A 27,832-nucleotide genomic window follows, 5' to 3' on the forward strand; every position below is an offset into this window, starting at 1 on the left:
CAGTGACCCTTTGTAAAATGTAAACTCATGTTGCTAACAAATATAAAGAAGAAAGTAATTCTGTGGATGATAAAGTTATCAAAAAATTTGGGCTTACTGACTAGAAGTTAGTTACTCCAGAGCTCAATTCAAGAAATGTTTGCAAAGTGTTTTTATTGCCAGCAAGGCACCAGACACAAGGACCTAAACAAACAAACAAACAAACCCTGGGCATTTCATTGAGGTACCAGGAATTCTTCCACTTTCACTGGCACAAGCTCCCCCAGTGGAAAGAGTAACTAGAAGCACCATATGTATCTTAGGTCTATACTCTTCATAAACATCGCTGACAAACAGGATACTGGACACTCCACTAAGGCACCACATCTCCACTAAGTCTACACTTGTAAACTATTTCTACACTTCCAGTGGATCTGATTCTTTTTTCACACAGACAAAACTGTGTTTCTCAATTGTAGGTTTCTCAATCTCCTTTCCCATCTTAAAAAAAGAAGAAGCTGCTCTCGCTGACCTGAAACAAATTAATTTAAAAGGGAAAAGGGAGTAGACTGTGTCCCCTGCATTCTAAAGTCTAAAAACACCAGAAGCAAATGATGTTAGTCGCTGAGCTTGGAAGTCTAAGGACCTGGATTCAAAACATGGCTTAAAATGTTACCGGCAAGTGACCTTCGGCAAGTCCCTTTACTTCTTCGGATCTTGTTTTCCTCATCTATAAAATGACTGATCAGAATATAGAACTCCCAGGTCCCTCGACACTTTAAATCTAAGATCTTATGACCTTTGTGGTCTGGGGCAAGCCCTTGGCCCCTCTCTGGGCCTCAGTTTCCCTTCTTGTAAAGTGTGGGGGTTGGATTTCAAAGATCTCTAGGAATAATAACCCAGACTCCTCTCGGAGGCCCAGTTAACCCCTCACCCCCACCCCCACCCCGGGCGGTAGGGTGAAGGGGCCCGGCCGGCTCAGACGACTCAGGCTGCCTTTGTATGTGTCCCCAGGCGGGAGGGGTGGGGGGGGGAGAACGCATGCGGAGGAGTCCGTTGGGTGGGAGGCTCGCCCCGCCCCGTCCGACCTGCCCCCCCACCTCCCGGGGTCACCAGCATCACCCCCACCACCCAGGCAGGGCCGAGAAGGTAGGGGAAGTGGCACCCGGGCCCTTCACGTGCTGCTCCCCCTCCCGCCCTGGCTCTGACGGGCCCGATGCCCAGGGTCCCGGGGCCCCACTGCACGCACGCGAGGCTTCCACGGCTACCCGACGACGCCTCGACTCTAGGCCTACTCACCGGCTACGGCGCGGCGGGCGGGTGCGCCCCCAGTGCAGGAGGGAAGGGCGACAAGGGGACGGCGCGGCTGGCGGGCCGGCGGGGCAGGGCGGGCCGGGGCGACGGGCGGGCGGGGACTCCCCGCGGCCCCTCGGCCAGACCGGCGCGCGCACTCGCCTGTCACTCGTGTCGCCGCCGCGGCTGTGGGTCCCGCTGCTGCTGCTGTTGCTGTCGTCGCTGTCGTCCCTGCCGCCGCCGCCGCCACCGCCGAGGGCCCTGCTGCTCCGCCAGCGCGGCCGCCATCTTGAATGCGCCCCTCCCCCGCGCCGGCCGCGGTGCAGGCCCCGCCCCCAAAGCTCAGACCCCGCCCCCTTCCGGGGCTGAGGGGGGGTGCGCTCCCCCGACATCACTGCCCCTCCCGCCCTCCGGATCCCGGCGCCGGCCTCGCGCAGACCTACTGGCTCCCCTCCCCCACTCGAGCTCCAGGGACTCCACGTGGGAGTGCTCGGCTGCTCCAAGGCTTACCCACCTGCTCCTCCTTTCACTTAGTCCCTGTGGGTCGCCTTCGAGGGCACTGGGTCCTGCTCCAGTCCCCCGGGCTCGGGGCCTTCTGGCACAGAGCCTCCCCAGCGTCAGGCGGTGGGACCGAAGGCATCCGTCCGGCGCAGGCTGGGTCCCCGGGGGCAGCCCTCCGCGCGTGACCGTCTAGGCAAGTGCCAGCCCCCACGCCGTGCCCACACCATGCTTTCTTCTCCCTACCCCTGCCCAGCTTGTGAATGCGAACCCGAGGGAACCGGCCTGGACCACATCGGGCTTGGCCCCGAGGGGCAGGAGCAGCGGTCCGACCGTGGCCTGCCCAGGACCGTTGGTCTTCGAGAGGCCGCGAGGGGAACAAAGAGGCGGCGGCCCAGGAGGCCCGTAGAGAACTACTCTTAGCACCAGTGGGAAACAGGTTGCACTGAAACCGGAGAGGCGGATGGGGAAGGTGGGGCCAGGCGTCCAGGCTCCCCGGAGGGAGCCCAAAGAGCTGACGAGGGAGGCTACTCTGGAGGGCAAAGGGGAGAAGCCGCGAAGCCCCGGGAAAAGTGCACGCGGCAGCTTAAAACGAAGGATAGAGCGGCGCGGCCAGGAGCTAGAGACCAAGGCTGCTACCCCTGCCGGGTGGGGCGGGGCGGGGCCGGAGAAACTGACACCTGCCGGGCCCGCGCAAGAACGGACGCTCTGCGCAGGCGTGCTACCAGGCGGCCCCCATAGTCGGGCGGAACTTGCAATCTGTGGCGTCCGCTTTTCGGCCAGTCCCTTCCGGCGTCTTGTATGGCGCTGTCTATCGCACTGCTGCTCTCGCTGTCAGCCGTCTTGGCACTGTGGCTGCTCTGGGCCTGGGCCTGGGATTGTTCCGGGTGGACGCGGAGCAGAGGCAGGGACCTGGAGCTGGAGGGATTCGGGAGTAGGGCCCTGCTGGTGACCGCGCACCCGGACGACGAGGCTATGTTCTTTGCCCCCACGCTCTTGGGCCTGACCCGGTTGAAGTACCAGGTCTCCCTGCTCTGCTTCTCCGCAGGTAGGAGGCCCCAGGCGGGCAGGCGGGCAGGGACGGGACGGGGAGCGGAACTGCTCCCCTGCCAGGGCAGCCAGAAATACTGGGGAGGAACGAAAGTCTCCCCGCGTGTGGCTGGGGACACACCCCACTGCCACCCCACCCCCTGTCCACGGGCGACCCAGAGAGAACCGGGGCATCGCAATAAAGTGTGTGCTTTGGAGCCTATCTTGTCTAGCTTTATTCACTGTAAAAAACCCCAAGCACACTGGTGTCGCCTCCCCACAGGAACTAAGAGATAGTGACCCCCTCCCCTCAATCTTCACCATTATTCTGGAGGACCAACGAGGCTCTTGCGGCCTCCCAGGGAATTCAGGTCAGAATGAAGAGCCCAGAGCTGGAAAAAGACCAATCCAGGCCGTGATTCCTGTTGTAAAAATCGTCACACTTGTAGAGCTATGTTAAGTATATCCATCTATTGACAGTAAGCTACTATAAAACCTGTGTAGCTTTTAAATGTATCTGCCTCTTTTTGAAATATGTCTATATGTAAATGTGAGATACATTGTTAGTTTAGCATACAGAAGGCATGGCCACTTGCTATACTGAAACATTTTAATGAGATAATTTGGGGGAGGAGGGGGCCAGCTAGGTGACTCAGTGAATTGAGAGTCAGTCTCAAGAGACCAAAGGTCCTAGCTTCAAATGTGGCCTCAGCACTTAGCTGGGTGACCCTGGGCAAGTCATTTAACCCCATTGCTCTTCTCTTTTGGAACCAATACACTGTATTGATTCTCAGACAGAAAGGAGGGGGAGGGGGGCTTAAAATGAAATAGCTGGTTCTCCTTTGCAGCTGACTGGCTAGATCCAAAATTGGTAAAGTGATGAAAGTTTAAGGCTTAAATTGGATTTCCCTTGTGGATTCAGATGCCACAGGACCTACACCCCAGAATTCCTTAAGAGTTTTTGCTTCTCTACGACCATAAAAGGTACAGTACCTGGCATATAGTTGGCCCTTAAAAGAAATGCTATACTGACAATCTAACAGTTTCAGTCCAAAATCTGGGGAAATGGTGAAAGTTTAAAGCTTAAATATAGTTCTTCATATGTATTGTCTCCTTAAGACCTATACTCCAGAATGTGAGAACAAGTTCTGATTTTTGCCTTTTTAAGAACTCCAGTACTTGGAAAAGTACCTGGCACATAGTAGTAGTGTTTATTGACTCACTGACTGATCTAGTCCAACTTCTTCATTTTACAGTTATGGAGCTGTTAAGACAATTAGCCAGAACTATAGTAAATTAGGTACTAGATTAGAATTGAAACCCATATCCTCTGACTCCACATCCATTGTTCTTACCACTACATCTGCCTATTCAAAGATTGAATATTATACTCCTTAGTCTGAAACAGATGTTTCTCGAACAGTGGTTTCTGCCCGAGAATCCAAAAGAAATCACCTACAGTTATAATTATGATCAATTTGTCAAGTTTATTTCAAATACTCCAAGAGAAATCTAGTTGTGCTGTAAAATTCCTACCTTTTCACTTTGACCAAATCAAAAGTACCATAAGAGCATGAGTCCCAACATTATATTTACATCTTATGAAAAAATGTTTATCCTCAAAAGTAATGTCTTTGAAAACAAATTAAGATGTTAATAGTTCTACCAAACTTTTAAAATGGGATCATTTAAAACATTTATGTTTTTAAATTTCAAACTGATTTCTTACTAAACAAGAAGTTCACTAAAACAAAATGAACCTCTAAGTAGAAAGATCTTCAACATATATGCAATGTAGAGCCCTGGATTTATGACTGAATTTTCAAATTGGAAGTGGGATTTGGAAAACATCTAGCCCAATCCTCTATCATTGGATGCAGAAGAAAACAGACAGAGGAACAGGGCCCAAATTAGAAGTATGTGAGCTCAGGTTTCCAATGTGGTGTCTATTCTACTATATCATAAATCTTCAAAGTTAAAAAAAAAAGCTTGTCCAAATAACTTATAACAAAATTATATAATATCTCCTTTTAAGGTACATCTTGATGAGCTTAGTTATGGTTTTAATTCTTTTAATAATGGAGACATATTTCCAGTATCCATGCTAATAGACTGAAAAAATGATGTTAAGGTTACCCAGAATTATTTCTCACTGGAATTTGGAATATATTATGTAACAATGGTGAGACAAAGGACAAAATATTATTTTCCTTTGTGTGTTTTGTTTTGACACATGCTAAAATTAGCTTATATTTCTTCTTGACCCATAATAATTAGAAAGGAATTATTAAAAATGTAATGTATGTGGATAGATTCTTTGGTGGACTTTATACTAACACTGCCATCTGAATTATACTATGTTAGAGCCATAATGAACCTTTTTTCAGTGAAGGAGATCTTACTAGCATATGCCTTGTCTACCTTTCATTTAGATGCCTCACAATGTTAATCTTCACATACATGTCCTCTCTGAACTACATTTTTAGCATCTAACAATGTCTAGATTGTATATGCTCAGATTTATATTAGATATCTTTTGAAATATTAGTGACTAATTTCACCATCTTACAGATGCTATATAGATCAGTCAACTTGCCCAACATAATTTCCATAAAGAACCTTAAATAAAAGTCTTCACTGACTTCTTTGGAATTGAAATTTACAGAGAAATTGAGTTAAACACGCACACACACACTCACACTCTCTTTTTATCTCTCTGAATAGTTATCAATACAGCCTCAAACTGCATTGTATATTTCAACTTAATATCAAAAATAATTGCTTTTCTTCCCTCCTGCAACAATTTACTTGTAGTACCTAGAGATTTCTGGAGTGTTCACTGTTATAATGTTGTAAACTCTAAACAATGTATCTTATTAACAATTGCATATATTGGTATTACTGAATAGAAATCATGCCCTTCCCTCCAGTCCTCTTGTGACCATTGGTTTCAGAAGTTTTGTATCTGTATAGCCTATTATGGTAAAAGTGCCAGAGTCCCAATTAATTTTTGTTTTGACTACAAAAAACAATTTTACATGCGTTTTACAGCAAAGAAGAGACCTAAATTGTGTTTCCATTGCTAAGTTTTATTATGTCCAGTCTTAGGACCCTTGAGTTTTGCCCGGAGAGTCTGGGAGCTAAATTCCCACTGTAGCAGGCTGATGAATAGAAGCTGCCCTGGTATAGTAGCCCAGGTTCTATCTATTTCATGCTCTTTCAACTGTGACCTTATATAAGCTTGCCTCACCATCAAAGTGAAAAGATTGAACTAGGAGACTTTTTAAAGTCTTTTCCAGCTCTTTCAAAACAAAGAAAATTTTACAAAGCAATCAACTCAAAACAATTTAAAAGCATTGCTTACAAATGTAATCAAAATGTTGATAAATGATATGAATGTTGCATTTTCTTCTGTCAGAATACTATATCTGTTGCATTGCTGGATTTTTATTTCATAGATGGAAAATAAAAATTGGGTGTTCAATTTGGTAAAAGTTATGCTACCTTTTATCATAAACAAGTTGGAAGAAGAAATGAAGGCTATCCCAGGAGAAGATGGAAAAGTCATTAGAAATGAAATCCCAGATAGTCTTGATTCCACAATGGTTAGGTGTGAATATTTGGGCTTTGACATAGTAGTTTTGCATCAAACTCCTTGCAATCACAAATGATCATCTAAAAAAAATAGTCTACTCATCAGATGTCATTATGTCCTGCCCGACTGTACATGTTAGTGTGCTAGGTGTTATACAAAGTGAATCAAATGAACCAACCTCAGTTCCTAGCCTCTAAGCCTGTTACCTGAGAATTGCTAATGCTTTCTTCTCTCCAAAGTTCTATGCACTTGTTTTCATGTCATGTTTTTCTTTTGAGCTCTACATGATCCCCAACCTGGGATCAAATTTTAAAACAGTTCTTTTTCCTGGGTGAGAGAAAGAAAGAGGAAGGAAAAATGTGATAGGAAACAACGTTCCCTGTCTGCTTTTCTAACTTAAAGAGCTCTCAGTTCTGACAGAGTGTAGTGAATCCAAGGGCCTTGGACATCAGCCCTCAGTTTGCAGTCTGACGTAGGATGCCCCCTTTTTCTAAACCCTTATTGGGGTAGCTAGTGTTCAGATTGGGCCTCGGACATTTCCTAATTGTGTGACTCCAGACAAGTCACTTAGCCCCAATTGCCTAGCCCTGACTGCTCTTCTGCCTTGGAACCAATATTACTACCTATTTAAAACAGAAGGTAAGGGTTTTAAAAAGAATCAATACCAAGCCCCAATTCTAATGCAGAAGAGTGGTAAGGGCTAGGCAATTGAGGTTGAGTGACTTGCCCAGGATCACACAGCTAGACAGTGTCTAAGGTCAGATTAAACTCGGGTCCTTCCAACTCCAGACCTGGCATTCTATCTACTGTGCTACCTAATTGCCCCTATAGAATTCTCTTAAATAGCACCTAGGTTTTGTAATGGGAAGCAGTTTGTAGAGTCAACTTAAAATATAAGCCCCCAAAAAAGAATAGGGTAGGTTTTCTGAATATTGAAAAAATATAAGCCCCACATATGATGATATTGCCTATTTTTTTATTCAGTCTCCTTGTAGAATTTAATGTATTGACTAACAGGGCTAGTCTTTAAGGTCCCTTCTGGACCTAAATCTGTGAACCTGTGATCTCACTAAACCCTGACCCTCATTTATGCAGTCACTCAACAAACATGTAGGCATGCCTCCAAGCACCTTCCATGACCTGCCTTGAGGATACAAAGATAAAAACAACAGTCCTTGCCCTTCCAGTACTTATATGCTCTTTGGAGTAGAAGGAACATGTACATTGATAAATCAATACAAAACCCGTAGGGATAAAGATAAGGCTTGGCATTTCTCTGATACAGGGAGCTCCCCAGTGAGAAGACCATTTCTGTCAGTGCTTGCAATACCTCTGAAACTTGCACAGTCTTAGTAAGAAGGTCAGTAACTTGTCTAAGAGCACACGTCAGAGTCAGAACTGGAACTCGCAGCCTCTTGATTTTGCGTCCAGCTCTCTATCCACTCCTAGGGGATGCCTTTTACAAAGCAGAAACAGTGAATGAGTGCGTGTGTGCTTGTGGGCAAAACTAATATATATTCATATATGTGTGTATTACTGTCACTAAAGCTATTGTTATGGGAAAAAGCAGGTAGGAAATATTCTGCAATATCCTTTTATAGATAACACAGTTACCAATATTTTCACCTACATTTGATCATCACAACAGCCCTGTGAGACAGGAAATGAAGGAGCATCCTTCTATTATATACAAGTAAGCTAATGCTTAAGAAAGCCAAAGGGCTTGCCCAGAGTCACACAGCAAGGTATCATAGTGACAATGTGATGGGTGGCTGCTGTCCTTGTTGTGAACTTTGTTGAAGCCATCTGTCATGATCCCAAAGCCAAGAGCTGCCACCTATTTCTAGCGTGATATAAACTGGCCCTCGATTTATTTGTTATCCCTAGGCAATTACTACAATCAAGGGGAGATTCGTAAGAGAGAGCTTTTGCAGAGCTGTGATGTTTTGGGGATTCCACCCTCCAGTGTAACAATTATTGATCACAGGTAACTTCAACCATGTAGAAATATTTTTATAAAAAAAAAAAAAGCTAAATTTACTGGGGAACACAAAAAGTTGCTTATAATGTAATAAGGCACAGAAAATTCACTTGAATTCTTCAGTTTTTCAACTAGCCGTGGTTTCATTGGGACCTGATCTTTCCTCCTCTGTCACTTAGTGGGCACTGCTTGAGAGTAACATGGACAGACAGTCCCATACTCTGCAGCAAGCCTGAGGATGAGATGATACAAACATTATTCTCACTGGAGTCACCTGCTTTCAGATCCTGAACCGATGTCTCATGATGTTGTGTCAGTGAGGCTGGCTGGCTCCTAAAGGCCATGCCAGTGCCAAGGCAGCACCAACTCTGGCCAGCCCTACATACATACTGAGAGAGGTTTGAGGGAAGGCCCAGTGACAGCTCTGCCTGTTTTCTGAAAAGCATCCGAGCTTAGTTGAGAAACAGCTCATCGCCATATTGGCAGTAGGTTGATGAATTTCTGGGTCTCCAGAATCCTTTGACTATATTTTAAATCGTTTAACCTATTAAATGGCAGTATAAATGGCTAATAGCTAGAATGAGAGAAGTTTTTTTAAATTGCTTTCTAGTTTTTAGCATTTTGAACAGTGGCTAATTTTCTTTTTTTAATTACATAATTTAAATTTTAATTTAATAGCTTCTATTTCTATTATAACTTTACCATTCACATAAATAAGTTTAGTGGAAAGCATCTTAAATTTGGGAGTCAGGAGAAATCTGGGTTCTAATCATGCCTCCTGACCCATGCTACTTGTGTGATCACAAGCAAAGTCATTCAATCTCTCTGAGCCTCAGTTCTCTCATCTAAAAAATAGGAATATTAATACATGCCTCCCAGGGCAGCTAGATAGCACAGGTATCCAGGCTTGGAGTAGGGAAGACCCGGGTTCAAATCCAGCCTCAGACATTTCCTGGCTGTGTGATCATGGGCAAGTTAATGAATGCCAGTTGCCTAGCCCTTACTGCTCTTCTGTTTTAGAATTGATATTAAAACAAAAGATAAGGGTTCGAAAAAAAAAATACCTACCTCCCTACATTAAAAGCAGAAGTTGTAACTGCTGCTATTGGTTCAGAGATGTGCCTTTAGGACAGAAGGCAGAGAGTGGACATCTATTGTAAGAGAGGCATAATGGCTCCTGGAGAGAGAGCAGGCCTCAAAGACAAGACAATCTGCAATCAAGCCTCACACAGACATAGCCTGATTATGTGTAAGTGATCCTGGGCAAGTTCCTTCCCAGAACTGGCCTCCAAACAGCTCTCCAAGATCCTAAGCTCTCATCTTCCTTGTTAGAGGACTTTACTTACCTGGGAACCATCTGTGACCCTGAAGTGACAGCTCTGAAGCAAGAAAGTCTATAAGCCCATGACAAACCTGAGAGCCCTGTATGGATGTCAACAATTCTGATCTTTTAAAGAGAGCAAATAATCTTTCAATTTCATAGCATCAGTCACTTTTCCAAAAATTCCACACATACACTAGAAGCATATACTAAAAACCCTTGTCAGCCTGTTCTTACCTGTATCCTGCTTTCTTTTTCTTTTTAATGAAAAGCTAAACAGCAAGAATCAGGCACTCTGAGATGTGCCTGCAATCAGTCTGCCTTCTGAACTGCTTCCTGGCTTTTGTGGGCTTAGTCTGGCCCTTTCCAGTGACAGTGCTTTCTGTATGGTTCACTGTCAATGGTTTCTTCCGTTTGTGGTTTTCTTCTTCCTGTATTGGGTAATGCCTATGCAAGGGGGTCGCATTACAACACAGAAAATGTTGAAAAATGCAAGTCTCTTTAAGTAATGAGCAAAGAGAAGCTGAATAAAAGAGTACAGACTTCCAGTCTTCCTCACCCTACATCTATGTAAAAGGCAGAAATGGGAAGGAATGCCTTCTGGTGTTATTGCCAATCTGTGCCTCTAAACTGGGTGTTCAGTTTCTCTTTGGAGAAGAGAGAGAACTAGCGTTGATTCTGCCCTTTACCCACTTAGAGCATTCTTTTCAGAAACTCCTTGCCTTGTAAATAGCCCTAGTTGGGAAGATCATTCTTGTTGGCACAATTTACCAATTCCCAGTATAATCTGCTGCGTTTTATCTAGTAGATTGCCATGGGGGCTGTTACATAGAATTTCTGCCCCCCCCCAACACAATGCATTGATGATAAGTGTTCTGTTGAGTTAAATTGAAGGGCAGTAGATCCAGGTAAATAGTTGGCTTCATATTTCTGGAGACAAAAGTTGAATGTCTACGGAAGAAAAAAATTATAGTAATGACTTGCTTAACTAGAAATCATTTGGTTCATAACTTCAGCTATTAAGAACATGGCCAAGGGGGCAGCTGGGGTAGCTCAGTGGATTGAGAGCCAGGCCTAGAGATGGGAGGTCCTGGGTTCAAATTTGGCCCCAGACACTTCCCAGCTGTGTGACCCTGGGCAAGTCACTTAACCCCCATTGCCTAGCCCTTACCACTCTTCTGCCTTGGAGCCAATACACAGTATTGACTCTAAGACGAAAGGTAAGGGTTAAAAAAAAAAAAAGAACATGGCCAAGAGCCAGGAAACGGGCAAAAATGACATCCGAACTGCCATACATCAAAGCTTCTCATTGGAGAGCCTTTTAATCCTCATCTAGAGCCTGTTACTGTTTCTTTAAACTGCCTTGCTATTTATATTTCTCACAAGTTTGATTATCTGGTTTCCTAGGCCACAGCATATTAGAGCCAGCAAATTATGGTAAGCAATGGAAAAGGGGGCAGCATTGCTAGAGAGAGAGAAGCCTATTAGCAGAGGGGAAGAACTGAAGTTGAAAGCTTAACGTCAGTTGTCAAGTCATTTTCGTCTTGTCCAACTTTCCATGACTATCTGGGGACTTTTCTTGGCACAGACACTAGAGTGCTTTACCATTTCCTTTTCCACCTCATCTTTTTACAGGTGAGGAACTGAGGCAAACAGAGTAAAGTGAAGTGATTTGCTGAGGATCACATAGGAAGTACCTGATGTTGGATTTTATTAATGAATGCATCCTGATTCATTGTGATTCCAAACCCAAAGCTCTGGCCATTGCCCCACCTAACTGCCCCTTAACATCTAGGGAGGAGGAAAGAACAAAAAAACCAACCACCACCATAAAAAGCAGCCTCCAGAATTCAAGAAACACAATAGGCTAGGACTTTGTGGTAGAACAGCAAAGAACTTTTTCTTCTTCAAAAGTACTAAAGATGACCCTGAGCTATTAAAGATCCAATCAGATGTATTATATTCTTTTTTTTAACCTTTCTCTCTTAGAATTGATACTAAGTGTCATTTCTAAAACAGAACAACAGTAAGGGCTAGGCAATTGGGGTTAAGTGACTTGCCCAAAGTCACACAGCTAGGAAGTATCTGAGGCCAGATTTTAATCCAAGACTTCCCATCCCCAAGCCTGGCTCTTTATACAGTGACTGCCCCTATTATATCCCATTTGAGAGGCAGCGGGGAGTAGTGGGATGGACTATATGACTGGGCAGCTCACTTAAGTTCTTAGAGCTATGGGCCACTCTTTACCACAGAGAAGGTGCCTATATTCCTCGAGTCAGTTTCCTTACCTTCAGGTTCCCAATACCCATGGAATCCTAGTCCAGGTTCTCATATTCTTGTTGATAATGTAATACCATCTAGAAAGATTTCCATCTAAAATCATTAAAACTTTTAAAGGGGGGAAGTGTATTCCACCATAAAATTTCACTTGCAGAAAGGACCCATTTCCCTAACTGGGTCATATAATGAATCCTCAGGAATCTCATTTGTGAGATATTTGTTAATGTACAGAACCAATAAATAAAGGGGTAAGTGAGATAATACTATCCTGTTCTGCTTCTGATCAGTCAATCAGTATACCCTTGGGAGCATCTTATTGTGTACAAGAGGATAATGCACTAGATTTCCTTGAACAAAAACTTTGGTTGGAACCTTTAACTCTAGGAGTAAAAGGGGGGGGGGGTGAAGCTTTATTTGTGACTGTTAATGACCTTTCTTTACACCTTGAGAGGCAAATAAAAGGTTACTGTTTTGTTACTGAATTCTTTGCCAGAGTCCTCCCCTTGTAGCTCGCCTCTGGAGACTTCATTGCTGAGATGCCAAAAACATTGAGCAATGTATCAGAGACCTGGATTCTAGTCCCACTTCTACCATTAACTAACCCTTTGGCCTTAGTTCGGTCATTTAACCTCCTCCTTTATTTTCTTACTTGTAAAACAAAGGGGTTGGACTAGATGGGCTCTAAATATTCTTTTATTTCTAAAATATGCCTGTGTGATCCCTACTAGAGGGGCTTGTCTAAAGTATTAAAACCCTGGAGTGTTAATTCCCAAATTTAAATCTCAGTCCTCATTGGACCAAAAAACTGATCAGCTCAATATTAACATTGGAAGAGCTATTATTTGCAGTCTATTTTTTTCTACTCTTAAATTTTTAAATTTAGTGATCAACCCAGGGCTTCTGAGATAAACTATTCTCCAAACCCATTGGTTTATTTGCAGATGGATCTGCTGCTTTTGTTTGAAAGAATACAAACACTTTTTAGAGTTAGGATGAGGTGATTGAAATAAACAAGTGATTGAATTCCTTAAAAAAGACTTGGAAGAGGGCAGCTGGGTAGCTCAGTGGATAGAGAGCCAGACCTAGAGACAGGAAGTCTTAGGTTCAAATCTGGCCCCAGATACTTCCCAGCTGTGTGACCCTGGGCAAGTCATTAACTCCCATTGTCTAGCCCTTACCACACTTCTGCCTTGGAACCAATACACAGTATTGATTATAAGACAGGCGATGAGCATTTAAAAAAAAAAAAGACTTGGAATAATAAACATCTTTTAGTATCTCTTCTGGGCTGGTCAAACCTTTACTACTATATCCAGTTCTGAGTTTCAACCCTCAATAGCAGCAACCAAAAAGTTTAATAGATATTCAGAGAAAAGCCACTAAAATGACCAACGGGTGAGAGAATGGAACTAAGAAGGAACAGTTAAAGAAACCAAGACTGTTTAAAGACAAGGACAGGACAGAAAAATAATAGAGGTCAGTCATCAAGTGTGTGGAGAAAGAGAGAGGGCAGTGACAGATAGTTCCCATGTTCACTAAAAAGAAAACAAAAGAAACTAGCTCTCATTTCAGTATGAAGAGCTATTTAAATCGGAGAAATACTGTTTCTCTGACTAGAATGGCTTCAGTATCCTGCTCGCCATCCAGCTCAGGTTTGGTAAAGTAGGTCACTGAACTGTACAGTGAAACAGCAGGACTGGCAGCCACTTCTCTCCAGTTAGGAAGAGAATCTGCTCCCCGAGTTCCCCCCTTTTTCCAAAAGAAATAACACTTTCCATGAAAGGAAGGTGAGAGCAGACATTGGAATAAATGTTCTGACAGCACCCGATGGGACAAGCTGCTTCTGAGATGCCAGGTGTTGTACTGAAAGGGACACCAAGTTTGTGGGATTTGTTCACTGTCCAGACAAGTGGGCAATCCCATGAGCCCTTTCCCAGATTTAAATACCCCTTCCCAAGTCTCGGATTTCTTCAGGAAGAGAGAAAAAGAAAACCTGTTCCCCCTTAAGGTCCTGTTTGCTTCTTGCCATGCCACAGTCTATGTTTCTGTACTCTACCCTCCCAAATGGCTTCAGGCTTGTATTTTGGTGAGGGAAATCCAAAGGATTGTTAGTCTTGGATTGGGGCCAACCATTGTAGGGCCTGACTGAGTCATGCAGCCTGAGCTTCCTCTTTATTCTCATCATCTTCTTGGGCATTAGTTATATTTTTAACTCACAAAAGGGCAGAAATATTTTAGGTGAGAGAAATTGACCTACCTGACGCTTGAAGATACAGCTAAAACTCAACCTTTGCTTATTTGGACCTCCCCTTCTCTTCCTCCTGCCCCTTAGCTATCAAATGGCATGATTAAAAAACAAAAGACATCATCTCTGAGCATTTGCTTAGATTTAAAGCAGATTCATCTCTCTGGAGTCTCACATATACTGGAAAACCTCACTGAGTGAGCTCCACTTTACGCCAGGTAGCAGTCATCAGAAGCAACTGTTTTTCCCCCAGATATCCTATTTGTCTTCAATTCAAATCTCAGCTAATCTCAACCTAACTAATTTCAAAGTTCATTTCCCCTCACTTTTCTGACATTTCCAACCAGCCAGGCTTTACCACGCACATTTGCTGAGCCAGAAGCTGTTTCAGCATCTGTGGTAAGACTCCTTTTACATTTGTTCTGTTGACATCCAGCATCTCTGAGCTGCTTTAAATATTCATTTTAGATGAGAATTCTACTTGAGTTCTGTAGTCTGAATTGAGAGGCACACACGAGATAAGCCAGCAAACCTCATGAAGAGCTTTTATGATTATCGGAAACAGTCCCACATGGGTGATGCCATCATTTGGCAGCCTCATGAACTTGCTTCAGTTTGGGTGTGGGAAGGCTGGTTTATGATACATTTGGCTTTTGATTTTGCGACAAGAAGGGAATAGAAAGAATTTCGTTCACTCTTCTATCACTCTAATGCACTCTAATCTCCTTACTCAAAGCCAGCTTTGTTTAAAGTCGAAATTGGTGTAGTTAATTTAAAAGGAAATTTTCAAAGAGCCAGTTTCTTTGAAGAGTTCTAAGTCAGTATGGTAGACTATCTCTGACTGAGGTCACTAATGGACACATTTTTCATGTTTTGGGAGGAGTAGATTCCAGACTCTGTGACTCTTCATACTAGAGATGGAACTTCGTAAACACACCATGCAAAAGTTCCAGTCTATTTCCTTGAAAGTAATCTCATTCTCTGAGGTTAAGTTAGTCTCTGAAGCAAAGAAGATAAAGAGAAGTCATTAAACTGATGCCAAACTGGAAAAGTTGATGCACATGAATGGAAAAGAAGTACATTAATTCATCCAGGACACTAGAGACTCATAGACTACCATAAGGAGTTACTAGGGAACTAGAGGATATCTGGCCTAGTGACTTGGAGCTAGAAATGTCAGCACAAGAGGGGGGCTGAGGGATGTGTTGGGCCTTTGTCCTTATTTTACAAATTAAGCCAAAGCTCAAAGGGAATAAGTAATTTACCAAGGTCACAAGCTCTTTAGTGTTAGAATTGGGATTAGAACTCAGATCTCACACCAAATTTATTATGTTAGTGTTCCACTACAGAACAGACTAGAGGATTCCCATTGTTTCCAAAAGCTATCATACACAGGTATTCTATTTGAAGAAGTTTATAAAAAGTGTGGTTATTCATTGATATTTTCTTAAGCTCTCCAAATTCTCTAGACTCCAAACCTTCAGATAGAAAGAATTCTATTTGTTATATCCCATTTTTTAAATTTAATTTTTTAATTTTTATTTGGTCATTTCCAAACACTATTCATTGGAAACAAAGATCATTTTCTTTTCTTCCCCCCCCCCCCCCCACCTCTCCCATAGCCCAGGCGCGATTCCACTGGTTATCACATGTGTTCTTGATTCAAACCCATTTCCATGTTGTTGGTATGTGCATTAGAGTGTTCATTTAGAGTCTCTCCTCAGTCATATCCCCTCAACCCCTGTATTCAAGCAGTTGCTTTTCATTGGTGTTTTTACTCCCACAGTTTATCCTCTGCTTGTGGATAGTGTTTTTTAGATCCCTGCAGATTGTTCAGGGACATTGCATTGACCCTAATGGAGAAGTCCATTACCTTCGATTGTACCACAGTGTATCAGTCTCTGTGTACAATGTTCTCCTGGTTCTGCTCCTCTCACTCTGCATCACTTCTTGGAGGTTGTTCCAGTCCCCATGGAATTCCTCCACTTTATTATTCCTTTGAGCACAATAGTATTCCATCACCAACATATACCACAATTTGTTCAGCCATTCCCCAATTGAAGGGCATGCCCTCATTTTCCAATTTGTGGCCACCACAAAGAGTGCAGCTATGAATATTCTTGTACAGGTCTTTTTCCCTATTATCTCTTTGGGGTACAAGCCCAGCAGTGCTATGGCTGGATCAAAGGGCAGACAGTATTTTATCGCCCTTTGGGCATAGTTCCAAATTGCCCTCCAGAATGGTTGGATCAGTTATATCCCATTTTCAATCAAAAGTCAGCCCATTTTTCTGAGGGGAAAATTCTGAATAACTTGAGAACACAAAGCCCACTAATGGAGTCAGAATCCTCAGCCTGCCATTTAAGGCCATCTGATTCCAACTCCAACTCCAATAAACTGATTCCACCATTGTCTCGTACTACTCTCCATCATGAACCCTTTGCTCCAATTTATCCTGTCCCTTTCCAGTTCTTCAAATATGTGTTGCCAGTCCCCAGCTCTTAACCTGGCTGTGCCCCTTGCCTGGAGCTCCCATATCCCATCACAAAATTGTAGCGGTGGTAGGCATCTCAGAGTTCTTCTGGTTCAATCTGTGCCTGAGCTTGAATCCTCTCTACATCACCAAGTATCTCCAGCAAGTGGACAGCTGGCTTCTATAGCAAAGCTTCTTAACCTTGTTTGTGTCATGGACCCCTTGGGCAGTCTGGTGAAGTCTATGGACTCCTCCAAATAATATCTTTGAATACATAAAGCAAAATATAATTAATTATAACCAGTTTTATTGAAATCAAGACAAGTTTTTCCCATCTAATTTTAGAGATTCCATGAAATCTATTCTAATGAGTCTGTGGACTCCTAATAACCCTTGCTCTCCTTCAGGAATGTCAGTGATGGAGAGGGACCATTGCTTCCTAAAGCAGCCTATTTAATTCTTCCCTTCCACCCATCCAAATCCTACATATCCCATGTGCTCCACAAAGCTGGCCCCAACAATTCCAATCCCTACTGAATTCCCCCTAATCTAAAGTCTAATTAGACTGCTTATTTGGCATCTATTGTGTAAGTCTTGTTTTCCCAACTAAGTTCTCCCTCCTCTGCCTTGTGTCGACTAGTTTAGCACTATGTGTATGTTAAGTGCTCACTAAATAGTTCTTAAATATTTTAATAAGTTCACCCCAAAAACCAGAAAGCCTAATCCAAGGTAGTTCTGCTCTCTTTGCACAACCATCTTTATCCTCCTAAGCAACATGAACAATAAAAAGGATATACAGGGTGGGACCCAAATCACTGAAGTTCTCATCCCAAGCAAGCTGCTACTAATAGTGCTCCGTGTGACCTTGGGCAATTCACTTCCCCTGCCTGAGCTGAGTTTCTGTAATCTGTTTCAAATCAGGTGATAGGATTTGGAACTGCTGGCACTTCAGAGATGATACGGTGCCTCTTCACTCACTTTAATGGAAGAGAAAATGAGATTCTAAGATTTCTAAGACCTGCCCAGGTGACACAAGTGTAGACACATGACAAAGATGGGTCCAGTGAGCTTTTCACTACATTATTAAGGAAAAGTCCTTACTGAAGTGGGGATTTGATCAGAAGACCCTGAGATGGGTTTCATAAATTGAAAGACAAAACTATAGCTAAGAATAAATTTGGAGGTTCTGCCTGGACTACAGACTCTCACCTACTCAGTCACTTGAGTTATTTTCAGAAACATTCGTATTCTAAAGACAAGGAGGGGGAAGGCTACTAATTTGCTACCTAGCTCACAGGGAGGCTTTAAGGAAGGAGATCATGTAAACTCTAGAAAGGATGCACATATGTATAAATAGATGTGTATGTGTGTCTGTGCCATCTTTGTTTACAACCCTAAGTGCATATATCTGGAGGCTCCTAGTCTGACCTAGGATGGAGTATAACCAGAGTGATCTCAACACAAAAAGATGTCAAATGATGAGAAATTAAAGGCAGAAGAACTCCTGTAGACTTGATATTTTGGCTTGTGGTTCCTGTCATTGTTATCCTTGTGACTATACTCATGCATGGTCAGTTAGTGGGCGTGTTGGGGCCCTGCTTTGTCCTAACAATCCACACTATCATAGCAACCCAGGATTATGGATTTATTACTGGAAGAGAGCTTAGGGATCATTTAGTCCAAACCCAGACACAGAAGCTGGGATCCAGAGAAAGTCAAGGACTTTCCTGGGGCCACCCAATAAGTGGGAGATCTGAGAATTGAACTGGATCCGCTGTCTCCAAGTCCAGCGGTCTTTCCATTCCATACTTACGCTGCCTGCAGTATTCTGCCTTAGCATATATGGCTCGAGATCTGAGAATCTGTTTTAATGAACAACCTGGATAAAAACTTCACATGAACATCAAAATGTACCAAGCCAGGGCTTGTTCTATAAAAAGAACTATCTGGTGCCCGATGATTATCATTCTCATCAACAAATATTTATTGTGCACTTCCTGCATACATGGCTCTGTACTCTGGATTCAGAGGCTACAAAAAGGGATAGGACAGCCTGGTCTTAAGACAACTTCCTGAGCTACCTAGGGCACATCCCTCCAAAGGCTTACAACTTGGGGGTGAGGGGACATATAGGACATTAAAAGAATAAGGAGGGGCAGGTAGGTGGCTCAGTTGATAGAGCACCAAGCCCTGAGTCAGAAGGACCTGGGTTCAAATTTGACCTTAAATACCTCCTAGCTGTATGACCCTGGACAAGTCACTTAACTCCAATTGCCTATCCCTTACAGTTCTTATTAGTATTGATTCTAAGACAGAAGGTAAGGATTTAAAAGAAAAAAAGATGAATATAGAGTAGTTTATAGAAGGCAACCTTAGAGGGAAAAGCTTTAGAGAATGGAAGGATTACCACTTTTCTGCCTTCATATTTAGTGTCTGTGCTAAGTCAGAAGGTAATGGTTTAAAAAAAAAAAAGATAAGACTTAGAAAGCAAAATTTTCCAAGGGCCAAATGAGTGATAAAGACCAAGATTGGTAAGGGTGTTCAAGGGCTGTGTGGCCATGTAAGGATGGTTGGGGTGGATCTATTCAGAGCTATTGGCATGCCCAAGAGGCCAAGTAGTCATAGGTTACAGATAACATTTCTCTGGATGTAAAAATACCTTTAGATGCCCTCCATAAAGTGCTTGCTCGCTCTCTCTCTCTCTCACTGACTTTACATTTCTTTTCTTCTCAATCCAAATACCAGAGAATCCTAGATTGAGAGCTTCTAGTTCAACCTCCTCATTTTATAGATGAGAAAACTGAGGCCCCCAGAAGAGAAGTGGCCTTAGCAATGGTCAAAAGGAGAGGAAGCAGCAAATCGGGGGCCTGGCACCCTAATCCAACCATCTTTCTCCTATTACCTCTTATCTCACAGCTTCCCTACATATACATACATGCCCACAGAAAACCCCCAAGAAGGTTTTTATCTAAATAAAACTTCAGCTTTGCCTTTCTCAGAAATTCTAAGTCATGGCCGAGCTCTTCTGACTTCTGGCATGTGTTCTGTCTCTGCTTTTGGCTGCACAGCAGCAATAGTCCAGGAAAACAGGAGAAATGCTCCCATTTGCCATTCTCTGCCATTGCAGCTAAAGGGATTAGTCCCAGTTACTGGTACTCTTAGCATCCACTTTGCCTAGTGGCTCTCTCTAAGAAGCCAATGGAGCCAGGTCCCCGGGGATATCCTCTGACAATAGGTAGGAAAGCTAGCTGGGCTTGGGAATCTGCTTGCGTGGGTAAATTTATGAACTGCCCTTCACAGTTGCAGTCCCTCTCCCTCCTCCACCACCCCCTTCCCTTCTACCAGATTCCTGTCTGGCCACTCTAAATAATGCAACCTTCTATCACAGCACAAATGACATGGGTAATTGCGAACCCTTCTGTCCACAGTGGTGGAGGTGGTGTTAATATGTGACTAAGAACGTCCATGGTGCCAGATACACAAAAGATTATGTAAACGAAACAGTCCCTTCCCTGAGAAAGTTCCAGCACAGAAAATGACAGAGTGAACAGCTAGAAATCTGAAATGGGCGGACTAACCTTGCAGGATGAGTCGAGGCCATACGTAAAAGGTTTTTGACACTTATTGCCAAAATGTTGGTGAGGGTGAGGAGAAGTTCTGATTTTTTTAAGGTAGCCACAGAGGTTAATCTTCTTTTTAATTCCTTTACTAATTACAGTATTGGTGGGAAGAAAGCTTCCTGAACTAAATTGCCAGATGGCTCTTTGTGGCTTGATTGAAATCAGTAGAAGGCCCAGTGGTTTGGTTTCTGGAAGAAGAGAATGATATTATCCTGGTGATGTGAGTCATGAGTACCTCCCACACCCCTCACCTTGCCTGTACTTATTCGGTGACTCTCTGCTTTTATGAAATCCTGACAACAAGCTCTGAGGAGAACACATGCACAGACTAGATAGGATACTCTAGAGGGCAGCTGGGAATTTTCCCACTGACCTGCAGGGTGAATGGCCCTTTTTGAACTCTTCCAAAAGAAGGTCATCTAGGTCACGCTCACATAAGAATTTGTCCAGCCTGCTTTGTGGAGGTTATTGGAGCCTGACTTCAACCTATCAGGTCAAGCAGTTTTTGGTGGTGTCCAGACTGGGGAACCATTGAAATCAGTCAAATGACAGGGTTCAACTCGGGTCAACGTTCCACAGAAAAGAATAGCTCAACTTGTATAAACTTGAAAACTTTCCACCAATGGCCCAAAGTTTTGTCTTACAAATATCAATCTAGTTCCAAGTTTCTATAGAGATCCCCTCATTCCTTTCCCTTTTGGAGTTGTCTACATCTAGGCCAAGTGAGCTTTCATCCTAGAGAGCTGGCAACTGCCCAAGTAAGTACATAAGTGTCCCCAGACTGGCTATTAGGCCCCAGAGTGCTCTGCTTTCTAGGCCAAGGATATTTCTTGTCATCCCCAGAGGCTTCATTGCTTTCCTGACCAAAGTAAATACACCTCAGGGCACTGCCTCTTGGTTCAGAGTTCACACACCCCCCCCAGGAATACAGGTCTCCTGTGAAGCCAGCAAGCTTTGGAGGTAACCACCTCTCTAGCCATGGAGAATGTGTCTCAGAACCAACACATATGCCAGGCTTGAGTGTCATGAGCATTGATCCAGAGTCATAGGGATTTCCTGAGGCATGCCCTGGGCAGTGAGAAAGATCAGATTCTTGGGGTTAGCCCCCTTGTGGTTCTCAGAGTTCCTCTGTCATTTCTACAAGAAGTCTGACAAAACACTGAGAATAAGTCACTTTTTAAGTGAAGGATTTTTTTTTCAAGAGTAAGATAATCAAGTTCGACCTCCTTTTTTTTTTTTAAATCCTTACCTTCCATCTTAGAATCAACACTATGTATTGGTTCTAGTCAATGGGGGTTAAGTGACTTGCCCAGGGTCACACTGCCAGGAAGTATCTGAGGCCAAATTTGAAACTAGTACCTCTTGTCTACAGGCCTTGTTCTATCCACTGAGCCACCTACCCACTCCTCAACCCCTTTATTTAAAATGCAATTATAATCCCTCATCCATCGATTTAAACAAGTAATCAAGTAACTGTGTGCACAAAGGGCTAAGATAATCATACATCAAACATAAAGCATTTTACCAAACACTAACAAATAAACAAAAAAGTGAATTTGCTCTCCATCCTTTTCTAAGACTGTATTCTCCACTACCTTTTCCTTTATCTTCTTTCACATATATGTGGAGGGGAAAGGAATGAACCCGTGATTTCATTGATATAGTGAACTCCTGATTAAAAAATTCCCTCTACCAATGTATCTTCCAGCTGACATATAGTTTTGTTTGGTTTGGTTTTTAAATCCTTACCTTCTGTCTTAGTATCAGTACTAAGATAGAAGAGCAGCAAGGGCTAGGCAATTGGGGTTAAGTGACTTGCCCAGGGTCACACAACTAAGACATGTCTGAGGCTAGACTTAAACCCAGGTCCTCCAACCTCCAGGCCTGGTGCTCTATCCACTCTGTTACCTAGTTACTCCTGCAACATAGAGAATTACCTGAGAGAGACAAAAAGAAAGTGAAATGCCAGATAATTGCTTCTGGGGATTCAGTAAATCAACATCCATTTCTTAAGTGTCTACCAGGTGCCAAGAACTGGGAATACAAAGACAAAAATAAAAATGAACTCTGCCCTCAAGAAATTTATATTCTACAGGGGGAGAGTCAATGTATATAGATAATTAAATATAAATTCTTTACAAAGTAAATACAAAAGAGTTTCAGGGAGTGGATTAATGAATGCCTTTAGAAAACTGAAATAGGGTGGTGCTGGTCTGGAAAGGCCTCCTGACACAGGAAAGGACACTTGAGCTAAGCTTGGGCAGGCACTAGGGATTCCAAGAGATATAGCAGAAAGAGGAGAATATTCCAGGCATAGAGTGTACAAAGGTGTATAGGTAAGAGATGACATATCATGTATGGGGAACATGTTTGCAATCAGTCAACAAGCATTTGTTAAATACTCTTTGCCAGGTACTTGCTAAAGACTAGGGGTACAAAGACAAAAATAATCACTGCCCTCCAGATGCTTACATTCTAATAAAGAGAACCGGACCACCTAAATATAAATGGATAACTGCAAGAATGAGGCATCTGGGTAGCTCAGAGGATAGAGAATGTAAGGGGGGAAATTTTTTAAAAGGGTTGGACTTATATTTTATGAGCATGGTCACCAGGAATTAATTCCAAAGAGATTTTATTTACAATTTATTCCAAAATGTAGAAAGAGTGAAGCAAGAAATAAGAGAGAGGATAAAGTAAAATATCTAGCCTAAATACTAAGTAATTATCTCCAGCCCCAAGCTAAACCCAGGCAGGGCTAATTAGTCCTTAGCCGGAGGGGCCTTGGCCTTGAGCAGAGGACCTGGGATGCAGGGAGCCTCTCTCAAGAGGAGAGGTCTCTCCTGAGACTAGTTTCTTCAGACAATCTAGTAATTAAGAGTCAGCTTTTCACTCACCACATGTCAGTCCAGTCAGCAGATTCTTTATCAGCTTCACCAGGAAACAGGGTCTCGGGTCTAGTCAGCACTCCAAGGAATGAAGATTTTTTTTTTCCTCACAGGAAGTAACAGCCCCTTTTAAAGACATTTTCTCTTCTGTCACTTCCTGTGCCTTCCCCTAATTCCACATCCGCCAATCACAGTTGAAGTCCTACTCAGGACTTCCCAGAAGGCATTCAGTCGATTCTGATTCATCACCCACTATCACACATGTGGGTTACAGACCTCCCACTTCATGATTAAGAGGGATGTTTGCACTTTTGGTGATTAAACCTAAAAATGGGCAGAACTCCATACTTAACTTTTTTTTTTTTAAACCCTTACCTTCCATCTTGGAGTCAATACTGTGTATTGGCTCCAAGGCAGAAGAGTGGTAAGAGCTAGGCAATGAGGGTCAAGTGACTTGCCCAGGGTCACACAGCTGGGAAGTGTCTGAGGCCAGATTTGAACCTAGGACCTCCCATCTCTAGGCCTGACTCTCAATCCACTGTGCTACCCAGCTGCCCCCCATACTTAACTTTAAGTAGGGTACTTACACTTATGGGGATTAAATCTAAAAATAGTCAGGGGTTACAATTTAATCTTCACAATCAGGGGAGAGTTAAGTATTTTCATTGTTATAATGGGGGGGGGGGGGTTAAATTTAATCTTCACAGAGAGCCAGGCCTGGAGATAGAGGACCTGGATTCAATCTGGCCTCAGATACTTCAGAGCTGTATGACCCTGGGCAAATCACTTAACTCCAGTTGCCTAGCCCTTACTGGTCTTCTACCTTGGAGCTAATACTTAGTATTTGATTCTAAGACAGAAGCTAAGAGTTTTTAAAAGAAAGGGGGGTGGGGGGGCTGCATATAGAGTATAGTAGTATATAGCAGGCAACCTTAGAAGGAAAAGCTCTAGAGAACAGAGGGATTTGGAAAGGCCTCCCAGAAGGTGACATTTGAGCTGAATCTTGAAGGAAGCTGGAGGTTCTAAGAGGTAGGGATAAGGAGGTAGAACATTCCAAGTCTGGTGGATGACCATGCCAGAAGCACAAAGAGAAGAGATGGGGTTGTGTGTGCAAAGAACAATAAGTAGCCAAGTCGTGCTGGTTCACAGAGTGGACCCACATAACCAGAGTCTAAGTAGCCTAGAAAGGGAGGAAGGGGCCAGGTTGGGAAGAGCTTTAAATGTCAAACAAAATACTTTCTCTGATCCGAGAGGTCATAGAGAGCCACTATAGGTTCATGGGTAAGGGAGTGATATGATCTGGAAAAATCACTTTGGCACCTAGGAGGAGAATGAACTGGAGTGGGGAGGGACTCAACTTACATCCCTGATGAACTTTCTTCATAATAACCCTACAGATTTAGCATATCCAAAAACTGAGGCCAACCCGGCTCTTAAAGTTTCTGGCAACAAATCAGAAAAGAAAGAACACTGGACTTGGATTTTAAAAGGATTAGTCAGATCACTTGGGTTTTCTGGACCTCCATTTTTTTTCTCTGGACTTCTGAAAAGGGTTTTCAGGGAGATCTTTTAGGGCATTTCTTATGTATTGGGTATAACTTTGTAGAGAAATGCAGACTGCTTTTTACCTACCGTCTCTTGACTCCCAGCCATGACTTATTATTGAACCTTTGAATAACTCTGTGATATATGAAAACATCATGATGAAGTAATGAGTGACTTTTTAAAAAAAGAAATATACCAGGACTTAAAACATTTCCCAAAAAAAATGGGGTTGGACTAGATGACCCCTTGGGTCCCTTCAGCTCTAAATACTGTCGCGATGGTTTCAGAGACATTTAGCTCTGTGTAACACACAAGGTAATCCTTTTTTGTAATCAAGGTCATCAGTCAGCCAATTCTCTGGTCTTCTTATTCTGGTTACAATAGCAAAGCCTCCAATCTGTTCATTTTTGACCCATATCCAGCATTCAAATAGGGGATTTCTATAGTTTAATGCCCTTTCCTAGAGGTTGAGCTTCCTTTAAAAAATGACAGTGGGGGCAACTAGGTGGTGTAGTGGCTGGAGCACTGGGTCTGGTGTCAAGGAAGAACTAAATTCAAATCCAGCCTTGGACACTTAATAGCAGTGTGACCCTGGGCAAGTCATTCAACCCTGTTTGCCTTTCAAAGAAAAAAGACTATTTCTAAAAAATTGCAATGCAAAAATGAACAATATGGAAATATGTTTTGCATGATAATACACGTATAACCCAGATTGAATTGCTTATCAGCTCCAAGATAGGGGAGAGAGGGAGAAAATTTGAATCATATTAACTTAGGGAAACTTACGTGGAAATTTGTTATTATGTGTAATTGGTAAAAAACAAAATTAAATTAAAATTTAAAATTTCAATGATCTGAGTTAAAAACTTGACCCTCAAGGGATGAGGCACCCAAGACTACCTTTCTGTTCAGAAGAGAGCAACCTCACTTGTGGAACTAGATGGGAAGTACTTAGTAACTAGGATCTGTGGCCAGCCTTTCCCTAGTACTTCATTGGCCACCAGTTTGTCTTGACAGACTCTTTTGCTCCCCCTTTTCCATCATTTACTTTCCCTGGAAGAATAATATAAACTCACATCTGGGTAGTGATTTACAGTATATAAAGGATCTTTGCTCACATAAAGAATGAAATCAATATACAAAAGAAGATCAGATTATGGTTAGTTTTCTGAAATAATTAGGTCAAAAAACAAATAAAATCAACAGATAACAAAGAAAAGGCATCCAACTCAACACACACACACACACACACACGCGTGCGCGTGCGCGTGCACGCATGCGCGCCATTAATCTATAGAATTTTCATTGGATCTGTCCACTTCTACCAGAAACATGTCTTTCTCTTCTTACCTCCTTTTCTTCTTTTTTTTTTCAAACTTGCTGCCAGGACAGAAACTCCAGGACAGAAGGGCAGGGGCTAGACAACTGGGGTTAAGTTCCTTGTACAGGATCCCACAGCTAAGAAGTATCTGAGGTCAAATTTGAACCCAGTTCCCCCCTTTTCCAAACTTGAAGCTTTATCCACTGAATCACCTAGCTGCCCCATTTCACCTCCTTTTTCTAAAGAATAAAAGCATCTTATATCAAATCTACTCTGAGAACTCCTATTAAAAGAACAGTTACATGAACAATAAACCCAAAGGAAAAAGGTTCTAAAGTATGATAGGAAGATTCTGAATTTGAAGTCAATGGATGTGGGTTCAAATCAGGATCTGTTCCTCTCTACCTGGATAACTTTGGGGAAAGTATTTTCCTCCTCTGGTTCTGAGTTTCTTTATCTATGAAAGGTGGGGGAGGGTTGTTGGACTAGCTCCCCTCTAATATCTCTTCCCATCGAAAATATATCATTCTTGTGATTTCATTGGCTTAGGAGATTCCAGTGAAGAAATTCCCTTGGCCAGTGCAAGTCAGTACCTGCTTTTGCAGCTCTCAGTCTTACTCGTCTGAGAAATATTAAGTGACTTGCCCAGGGTTGTATACCTAGGAAGTGCCTGAGACAGGACTTGAATTCAGCTTTTCCTGACTCCAAGATCAGGACTCCATCCACTGGACTCCCAGCTGCCTAGTAAAAAAGTTAAATATTCAGAGTAACTTTTTTTTTTTAACCCTCACCTTCTGTCTTAGAGTCAATACTGTGTAGTGGTTCCAAGGCAGAAGAGCAGGGCTAGGCCTTGGGGGTTAAGTGACTTGCCCAGGGTCACACAGCTGGGAAGTGTCTGAGGCCAGATTTGAACCTAGGACCTCCCGTCTCTAGGGCTGGTTCTCCATCCACTGAGCTACCCAGCTGCCCCCCAGAGTAACTTTTGGGTGGGATGTTCCTCACAAGTGGTGAATCAGATGTCTTATAGGAGGCAACATTTGAGCTAATCTTTGAAGGCAGCCAAGGAACCTCAGGTGGTCAGGCGGAAGTTAATTCCAGGGCCAGGAAGAACTTTTGCAAGAGTCCAGAGATGAAAATTGGACTGTTGTGGATAGGAATCAGTAAGAAGAGCAGTTTGGCCTGAAAGGAGCAGGTGGGAAGAGGGTATTGGAAAAGGTAGTAAGAGGTAGGCTAGGAGCAAAGGGGGAAGGACTTGTGGTTCCCAGCAGAGGAGATGTCGTGCTTTCCCCGTGTCATGGATAGTGGCGAGCTGTAGCAGGGCAAGAAAGAATTTCTTTAGGCTTCGGTACTTATCACTTTACTGACTCACACGGTTCTTGCTTCTCAGTTGGAACCCCTGGCAGTAAGCCTCAGAGCCTGCACATCTCTTTTCTCAGGCTTGGAGGAGGGAGAATGGGAGACGACTTCTAGCCGAATCTCATCTACTGCCTCCTGTGGGTCATCCCCCTTCACTTCTATTTCTTTAGCTTCATGTTGAAAATGAGACGTTGGACTGGATGCACTCCAAGACCTCTTCTAGTTAGAGAATCCTGTGATCTCATGATGGTGGAGAACCTTGTGTCACCTTGAGGTTTCCTACAACGTAGGAAAAGTTGCCAAAGAAACTGAGTCAAGAAAGTAGTTCTGACCTCCCCTTGGAAGCAGGAGGGGAAGAGAAAAGGGCCCCAGTAAAAGTCATAGGGCTAGGGCAGCGCACAGTGGATA

At 43.2% G+C, this 27,832-nt stretch overlaps 2 protein-coding genes across 23 annotated transcripts in view; one reads left to right on the plus strand and one right to left on the minus strand.

Annotated features, from left to right (window-relative positions):
* NCOR1 (nuclear receptor corepressor 1) overlaps positions 1-1,924 on the minus strand; it is a 179,951-nt gene extending 178,027 nt beyond the window's left edge. For 18 of the 20 annotated variants that reach the window (XM_056819678.1, XM_056819677.1, XM_056819668.1 and 15 more), the window contains exon 1: positions 1,279-1,577. The gene's annotated coding sequence lies outside the window, so the exon portion shown is untranslated. Of the gene's footprint in view, positions 1-1,278; positions 1,578-1,786 lie in introns of those variants that run through there. The other 2 variants (XM_056819669.1, XM_056819665.1) reach the window with 1 other exon arrangement.
* A 647-nt stretch (positions 1,925-2,571) lies between these two features.
* The window catches only part of PIGL (phosphatidylinositol glycan anchor biosynthesis class L), a 155,061-nt gene continuing 129,800 nt past the window's right edge, over positions 2,572-27,832 (plus strand). For all 3 annotated transcript variants that reach the window (XM_007485806.3, XM_007485807.3, XM_056819687.1), the window contains exons 1-2: positions 2,572-2,818; positions 8,282-8,381. In XM_007485806.3, coding sequence (XP_007485868.1) covers positions 2,572-2,818; positions 8,282-8,381 — 347 coding nt within the window. The remainder of the gene's footprint in view (positions 2,819-8,281; positions 8,382-27,832) is intronic.

The sequence above is a fragment of the Monodelphis domestica genome, chromosome 2, assembly GCF_027887165.1.
Source record: "Monodelphis domestica isolate mMonDom1 chromosome 2, mMonDom1.pri, whole genome shotgun sequence".
Classification (NCBI taxonomy): Eukaryota; Metazoa; Chordata; class Mammalia; order Didelphimorphia; family Didelphidae; genus Monodelphis; species Monodelphis domestica.